This window comes from Anneissia japonica, unplaced genomic scaffold (assembly GCF_011630105.1).
Source record: "Anneissia japonica isolate Jap-2015-1 unplaced genomic scaffold, ASM1163010v1 scaffold180_len884964_cov147, whole genome shotgun sequence".
Lineage (NCBI taxonomy): Eukaryota > Metazoa > Echinodermata > Crinoidea > Comatulida > Comatulidae > Anneissia > Anneissia japonica.
In genome coordinates this window covers 281,662-290,857 of record NW_022696035.1, presented here as the reverse complement: position 1 = coordinate 290,857, position 9,196 = coordinate 281,662, and the positions used below count along the sequence as shown (strand labels likewise).

The 9,196-nt window shown below is 33.9% G+C and overlaps 1 protein-coding gene across 1 annotated transcript; it reads right to left on the bottom strand.

Annotated features, from left to right (window-relative positions):
* Window positions 1–2,823: 2,823 nt before the first annotated feature.
* LOC117101682 lies at window positions 2,824–7,594 on the bottom strand. Its single transcript, XM_033241709.1, has 4 exons — window positions 7,326–7,594; window positions 5,250–5,319; window positions 3,501–3,546; window positions 2,824–2,910 (listed from the first exon to the last, which is right to left on the bottom strand). The coding sequence occupies exons 1-4, from the start codon at window positions 7,510–7,512 to the stop codon at window positions 2,866–2,868; spliced, it is 348 nt and encodes a 115-aa protein (XP_033097600.1). The 5' UTR covers window positions 7,513–7,594; the 3' UTR covers window positions 2,824–2,865.
* Between the last annotated feature and the right edge of the window lie 1,602 nt (window positions 7,595–9,196).

Here is a 9,196-nt window from a genome sequence, read left to right as displayed (position 1 = left end):
TAACTTAACAGGTAATTCACTTTGGCCTTCAAATCCATTTTTATTTGTTGGTGTTGTTTTTTGGTTGATGTCAGTCAATTAGTTTAGTTTACGAATTGAAGTAGGTTTTGCCTTGTTCAGGACAGATCCAAAACTTTTAAAATGAGGGAGCACATAGGCCAGATACAGGTGAATATTCATCCAATAATGGTATGGTTTGTGTTCATTATATGCTGTTACAGAAAACTTTTCCCATGCCTACAGATCTACTTTACTACAAGTACGACAATTTAGTGTTCCTGTTGTTAAAAGCCTAGTATTCTTTTAATTCATTTAATTTTAAATATATTTTCAGAAGATACTTCACATCATGGTCTGGCAGTAATGTATGCAACTATAAATTTCTTGGAACCAGTCCAGGTTGCAGTAAAAAAAATGTTTTTTGAAAAACTATGTTATTTAGAATATCTTTGGCATTGCCAGTTGAGTACTTAGCTTATTTCATGAATACATATGTCTGACATGCATGACTGCACATGTGGGCAAAGTGCCCTGTGAAAAACTACGTTATTTAGTTTACTTTTGGTATTGTCAGTTGACTATTGGTTACCATGCATAGTATAAATACTGCACAAGTTGGACAAAGTGCCGTGGGCTGTGGGCCACTTCTACGGCTCAGTGACAGTTTTGTTGCAGCTAGTGAAAACAAATTAAAAAACCTTTAGTGTGTGGCCGCCTACCATTTTTGGCCAGAATACCATTCTTGTGACGGCCTGATGCCAAACATCTGAGAAATTACTATTGAAACAGAACATAAATAGATATTACTACAGCAGAGCAAGAACATTTTTACTAGCACTCCAACATAGAACGTTCTTATAACATTTGCGAATTTGTGGTTTGGTATGTCACAAAATCACCTTCACATAACATTGTAGGAACATCAGCCACGTGTGACATTGTGAAATTAGGTTAAAAGTACATACTGATGGTTCCACAAAATAATGTTTTAACACCAAACTGTAACATTATTATAACATTCTTATAACATAATACTGTTAGCTGAAATAATACAGACATAAACTTAGATAACTACACTTTAGATAATTCACTTTGGTCGTCCAATCCATTTTTATTTGTTTACAGTATGTTATATTTGGTTTGTCAGTTGATTAGTTTAGTTTTTACGAATTAAAGTAGGTTTTGCCTTATTCAGGGACAGATCCAGAACTTTTGAAATGAGGGGGCACCAATTTCATTTAGGCCTAGATTTAATAAATACAGATAAATTAACCACCTTTTTTTTCACCTTTCCCTCCAGTTTTTAAATATTCAAAAATCTGCATCTCAGTAACTGTTTCCAAGTTTTTTGTCACATGTGCTTTTTGTGTTTTAAAAAAACTGGTTATACAACATTCAATTTCTTTTTCTCTGGAGCCTGACTTAACGTTTGTTCACTTAAGCGTAAAAGATATAGGACTTACCGCAGAGCAAAGACTAAAGCCCTTAAAATTATTAACCCACCTCCTTACTGCCATATCTCAGCAACATTCTTAAAAGACACAGTTATAATTGTTTATTTGTTAATCTTCTGGAGATGCTAAATGAAAGATTTGTTAAGATAAACTAAGCTGAGTTGTATACTTTTATCCTTATCTTCAGGAGATCAGTTCAGTGGTAGATTTAAGAGAGGGTGGGACCAGCCCTGCCCCCTAAATTTTCCAAACCATGGTGGGGCTGGTGTTATTATAGACCCTCTTTCTCTGAAAGTCCACCCCTGGATTTTCTTTATTTCGAATTCCTGGATCTGTCCCTGAAGTTTATTGTTCAAAATACATCATATCAGATCATCACTGCAAGCAGGATGTGTGCTAAGTGTTCAATTGTTATAGTATTTTGTAGTCTTAATACATTTTTAAAATAAAGAAGTTGTTGACAGGTGGTGTTTAGGTCTACCTACTTTACTACACAATGTTCAACTGCACTGTTAATGTTTTGCAATCTGCAGGGGATAATGTAAAGTTTGGAGAATAACTTATATCTCATAATGTCATTGCACTCAATTGCGAATGAGAATGATGAACTACTTTAGCAGCCGTAGAAAGGCACTTAGTAGCTTCATTTTCACATCATTCTACAACAGGTGCTGAAATGAACCATACCATCGAAAATAAAAAATACTGTAAAACAAAACTATTTTTGTCAAACTGAAGTTGAATACAGGCAATCGAAAAGCCATACAGAACAATGAAAAATCAGGATACATTTTACAAGATAAATAATAAATCAAAATAACACGAAAATTTGTTCACTAGTCCTCCAGTTTTGAGTCCTTATTCAAGAAGGCTCGGTTTAACCCACTTAAACCTTGGACAATGAGTTGCTCCAATAGGGGTGATGGCCCCCTTTCCGCTCAGCCACTAAACTTTCCCAGTTCAATATTGTTTCACAAATATTATTTCAGATCAGGGCTAAAAAAATGGTGTAACTGTGGGATCGATAGACAGGGGAAATAACACATGGAGCCATGTTTAGAAAACAATAACTGATAATAATTGATATGTTTTTGTGCTTCAGACAAAAGCTGTTGTGCAATGTAGTGTATGTACTGTACTGGAGGCATTGTGCATTTTACCGGTTAAGTTAAAACCGTTCCGGACCATGTTGGATTTGAATGATTTTTTACCATTTTATAGCTCTTATTTTACTCTTTAACTCTTTATTCATAACTCAAAATCCATTTTTGCGACGAGTGACTGGTGTGGCTTGTCTTTGCCACATTTAACAAACACGTGTAAGATATGCATGACTGCACAGGTGGGCAAAATGCTCTGTTAAACTGTTATTTAGGTTACTTTTGGTATTGTAAGTTGACTATTGTTTAGCTTAAATAATATTCAATAGAGTACTTGGCAGCAGTTTTGTTGCAGCCTGTGAAAACAAATTAAAAACCCTTTGTGTACGGTCCGCCTACCACATTTGGCTAGAATACCCTTTAAGGTTCAACGCCTACCCTCTTAAAAGTATAAAAACTGAGTTTAACAAGGCATAAAAGCAGTGCTTTTTACAAGCATAATACAAATTTTTACAATAGTATAAATTTCCATGCAGCTCTTGGTGTTCAATGAAAAATTCACTTCAGTGCATGGATCCATTTTTATTTGTTGGGTATTAAACACTTTGTACTGCCAGTTGATAGTTTGTGCAGCACAGTGTTTTTCTAGTGATAATCTTTGTGTAATACTTTAAAAACAACGGAAGTTACTGTTTTGTCTCCAGAGATATAAATTTTAACATAAAAAATAATAATAATAATAGTGTAGGTTTATTAATAGTGCACACAAGCCATTGCATACACTGGGCCTACGGTTTATAGTCCTTATCCGAGAAGACTTGTTCTACCACCAAAACCATAGACGAGAGTGCAGTTCGAACCAGCGCCGATATTATGGCTATAGCTTGCAGTGCCCCTGCTAACCACTCGGCCATTCGACTCACCTCAAAAAATGACATAAACTTACCAAATACAAAACGATAAGAGCTAGCAAGACTTCCACAAGATTTAGGCTGTGACGAAAGAGTAAAAGATTTTAAAAAAATTTAGAAAGTAATGAAAATAATTATGTAAGTTTGGCGAAGAGTTTCTCAACTTTGAGGTTGAGGTTTCAACACTCTGTGCATTTTGCTTGTGTCATTGAGCAAGGCGCTTTATCTGCAGAACTTCTCTCCACCCAGAAGTATAAATGGGTACCTGGTAGAGCTGGTTGCTTCTACGCTAATTACCAGCAGCAACACTTAATCATGTGGGCTCAATGACCAGAGAAAAACAAAGCGCAATTGTAACCCAAAGGAAGAGGCGCTATATATGAATACGAAATAAGTAATGAACAACATGATTTGATAAACCATAATAATATTTGAAAAGGTAAAGTAACAATTCATATAATTCTGTACCAAAAAGATATCCACAGTTCAGTGAACACACAGTGGCCTCTACCAGTTTAGCCAAGTTTAATGTCGCTAAATCATTCAAAAATTTGACAAGCACTTGTGCCTTAAAAGCATCTAGGGGCAGATCCAGGATTTTTTGTTAGTGGGGCTACCAACAATTTTGAATGGATTGAATCAACCTAGTTCACCCCACCATGAGACTATGGACCCCACATGACGCAGATGTGGTTGATAATCAAATACTTTCAGTGTCTTAAATACAAATTTTAACTCTTATTTCAGTCATAAAAAAAACATGCATGTTGGTAAAACTTTTGGGAAGGTTAAGTTAAGGTGGGAAGTTAAACCCTTCTCCACGACCTCTAAATTTACCACTGGTTGTCACCAGCTGAATCATGAGGTATGCACCTTCATAGTTGATTTCATTGGATATTGACACTCACCAGCTTTCATTAATAGAAAAAAAAATAGGTTCCTATAGGAGCATGAGTATACTGCAGAAACTAGGTCCAAATTACACAAAACATTGGCCGTATTCGACTGGTCATTCTTTGTTAAACCACGCCCACCTGCGCAGTGGTAAAATCCTACTTAACGAAGATAACCAGTCGAATAGATAACTGGTAAATACTCGACAAAACAAAATGGCTGCATAGTTACCGCGATACATGCTGCGTAATCAAGGCTGCTTCGGATTGTGGCAGTATGGGTTTTTCATTAAAAAAAATGTTTTCATCCAAATTTTGAATTCTGTTAGCCTACAATTATTTTTTGACTTCAATGTGGGTATATATTATAATTTTTATTTTCTGAAATTTAATCTAAATTATATTAGTGCAAATGTTGTTAAACTGACCAATCGGCCATATTTTTTTGGTCACGTGCATAACTTAACGCTGAATAACACACTCTGTTTGCGTTAATTTTCGTTGTCAACGAAGTCTATTTTACGAACCAGTCGAATGAAAATAATACTCAACGAAAATTCGTACTCAATGAAATGAACCAGTCGAATACAGTAAGCCCATAGTCTATTTTCAGACAAGGTACTATCAGTCATTGGCCATATTTTAAGACATAGGATCAATTTCCAACTTTGATAAAACTATACCCACACTGAACTTGGCATGGACGTCTGCCTTGAAAGAAATGAACCCAAACTCATTCCAATTTACAGATAAATGAACCTTAACACATTCCATTTTATAGAGAAATTCCACTACACAGCATAGAGTATGCCCAATTAGACAAAAAAAAAACATCATGTTGGGAAAATTTTAGGGGGTGGGGGGGGGAGCTAAACTACAATTGACACTCACCAACTTTGAGCGATACCAAATGAATCTTCAGTGTCCTTGTATCTCAGATCAATATCGCGATAAAGGTTATCTAAAGTAAGAAAAAAATCACAAATCACAATTAAAGTAATTTAAATTGAAAATTATGAATTAATAATAAATTATAAAAATTATTTGGACATGTAGATGTTTATGTGTAGAAATTTATTTAAGCATTTCTGTGATACATATAAGATTTTATTACTGATACTGTAACTTTCTTCGACAGTTTACCCATTTTTAAGTTGAAAATTACTGAGGATGTTTTAGATATGTATTTATTATTGTATTTGTTTATTTTTATTTTATATATATATATTTTTTTTTTTTTGGTGTATGTTATTTCTATATAGTACATTTATTTTATGTCAACTTTAAATTGGAGGTTTTTGTCTCTGAGTTGGTATGGAAATATAATAAATAAAAATAAATGTAATATACACATACAGATATGCTGTATTCCAGTAAAATAAAAGAAAACTTAGTTTACTTACTTATATAATGATTATTAAGCATATTGTTAATATAAACAAACAAATAAAATAAACAAAAAAATATACTTATTACTTAGATGCAGCATACCTGTATCTCTATTTTATTATGCAATCTATAATATGCCACTTTAATGTATTTACTTCATTGTTTATGCTATTTTTTTAATGTTTCTTTTTGTAACTCTGATTTTTAGCAGGTGACCAGGCTGTAAAGTTTGTTCTCAAACTTATTTTGTCCCCATCCACACAGTCTTATCTACTTATTTTTCCCTTTTTTAATCTGTTTTAAATTACATATTTATAACCTATACTGTATTGTTTTATATTATATATTTTGTGTGTGGAAAACCTAATAAACAAACAAGCAAATACACAAAATACATTCCAATCTCAAAAATAGACGCAATGGTGGGTTGCAGAAACTAGGGATAACCTGGCAAACACGAAACGTTCTTATTAAAATTTGCGAACGTTGCTGGTTGGTATGTCATGAAATAACGTTCACACAACGTTACAGGAATGTTAAAATGTTGTGTCGTTGTGAAACTATAGGTTATAACATACTTATGGTTCTACAAAGTAAAGTTTAACTTAACACCGAACTGTCATGTTATAACATGGTTATAACTTAATTTACAATATATGTGATTTCAATAGCGATTTTCTGCTCAATAATAATGTAATCTTATATAGAGCATAATGTATAGGAAAAAATTGCCTGTATGCGCTTTACATAGGCTCTCAGAGGGAGCATGTGTCTATGCCCTATACTGGCCTTACTGTATTATGTTTACTAATAAAGTATCCACATGGGATTCAGTTATCAGGAAATGTGTGGTGTTGTATTTCTTTTTCATGACTTTTGTACAGTAATAATTTACTTAAGATGACACACGACCCATCATGCACCTGTAAGCTGGATTTACCCCTTTCCGCCACCTTAACTGCCAGATCATAACATAGTATCTTTTCCCCAAGGGGGCATAGACACAAGAAACCATGAAATATCCCAATGCTACAAAAAAAAATCTAATAAAGATAAATGACATAATAAAATGCAGAATCATTTTCACTGCTCTGTATCCTCCACAAAAATAAAATATGTATGTAAAATAAGTATGGCACCACCACGCTTTAGAAAAATAGATAAAAAAAAATAACAACAACAAACAAAGTAGGCAAGCCATTCAAATATTTTCTACTTTTCAAGATTTTTAACTCAACACTTTAAATTCAGACAGAAAAGTTATGTCAAATAAAAGAGGGCAGCAAATATAAACAGCGACATATCAGACGAACTTAAAAAAGCTTATAAAAAATAAGCCTTATACTATTATTTATGAGCATATTTGACCACATACTACATACAATACATTTGATGCATGGTGTGTAGTTGGTCTGTTGCAAACACGATTATTATAAAAACACCTTCATTAGAGCCTACCATACAGTAGTAGGACTTGCTTTAGTCCATGGACTTTAGGTCAGGAAGTCACTAAAGTGTACTGTACCGTACCGTATTTAGAGGCCTAGATCGAATAGTTAGCTACCTATCGGTTCTTACATGGTCTCCAAAATGCATTAAGCTTGCCTCCTGGAGAGGTATGTGGTCTAAGCAAAATATATGAAGCATCCCAGGTTTGAATAATAGCTGTTATTATCAACCAAGCCACTATCCACCCTGGTAAACCATTGGAAGTCTCTTGGCGTTTTCCTGATATAGGGTTCCTTCTTGCTCCTGATCTCGCCATTATTATTCCGGTTTGATGAATAAGCACGTAGTGTATACATAGGCCTAATCAAAGAACAAACATGCTTAGCCCACCCACGAGGGATTCCTAAGGTCCATTGGTCCAAAGGTCCATTGGTCCGAAGGCCCATTGGTCCGAAGGTCCATTGGTCCGAAAGTTTAAGATAGGATACAATAAGATACGGTACCATATTTCATAAATAGAAACAAGAACCATAGTGACAATCAAACAAAACTCTCATATGGATGACAGATACCCTATCAAAGATGAAATCGGGATCCCGATCGGGATTCAGTGAGAATCCATCAGAATGACCCCATCACGCCGGAATTTTGTTAGGATTCCTCGGGATGGACAGGAATTCATTTGTAAAATTACGGGATTTTGTACGCAATAGCTGAATCGGCGGGATTTGGTAAAATTACGGGATCTTTTAAAGTCAGGATCGGCGGGATTTTTTACGCAATTTCTGGATCGTCAGGATTTTGTTTATAATTAGGCCTACTGGGTTTTTTTTAACATAATATCGGAATCGGAGGAAATTTGTTTGTACAATTTCTGTAGGTTCAATAACGATTATCACCGGAGGAGCATCGTGGCTGGCTGAAACTAAACCGGAATTTACTGTTGATAATATTGACAACAATGAAGTGTTAATCGAAGTTTATGAAATCTGTAGACTTGAAAGGCAAGGTGGTATATTAATTTACATTAAAAATGGTAATCTATTAAAGAAATGAATATGTTTGACGAAAATGGAAAGCACTATCGGTAGAAATAAACTCACCCCACTCAATAGCTCTGTAGGCAATTTTATAGACCACCCAAAGCAAAGGCTGAATATTTAACAAAACTTGACCTAATGTATCAAAATTTTACCGCATTATATATTGATGCCATTATGTTAGATTTTAATCTAACCTAAATAGATGAACACCATAGTCAGTCAAGGTAATATAATGCAAGTTATTCATAAATTTTTACAACAGAAACTATTAAAACAATTATTGACCTAATATTTGTCACTAAACAAAATATATCAAATTATGGTGTAATTAGCCTTCGGCTTACTGACCATTGATTGATTTATTAAAATCGCAAAATAAAAAAAAATGTACCAAAATGTTAGTAAATCAAGATCATTTAAAACGTTCAATGACAACAACTTTATTGGAACCACATTAAACATTGCCAACAAACAAACGATAAATACTTCGTTTAAAAAAAAATAAAGAAAAAGCACTTAAAACAAAGGACCCTAAAATGTCTGGGAAAAGGCTGAACAATTAAGAAATACTGTAAGGTGAATAATTTAAATGCAGAATGGAAAGACCTTATAAAGATATTTTAGTGTTTAAATGGTATTATTAAAACCTTTTTGATACTTTTATCCCCTACTAGCATTTTTTTTCTGGATCCTCTCCTGCTGATAATGTTAACAAAGGTGACGAATGATCTTGACGATTATAATGATGATGAGGATATTGGCGACGATGACAAAGATTATTTGGGTATTAAAACGCCAACCAAATATATAAATATTTAAATAACAATATTTATAATCAGTCACCAAAAAAAGTTGCAATGAAAAATGTAGCATTGTTTAAGTCAATTAACTCTGTACAAAATACTATGAATTTAAGTGAGAGGCGTTTAACAAATATAGCGCCTACAGGGTTGTATC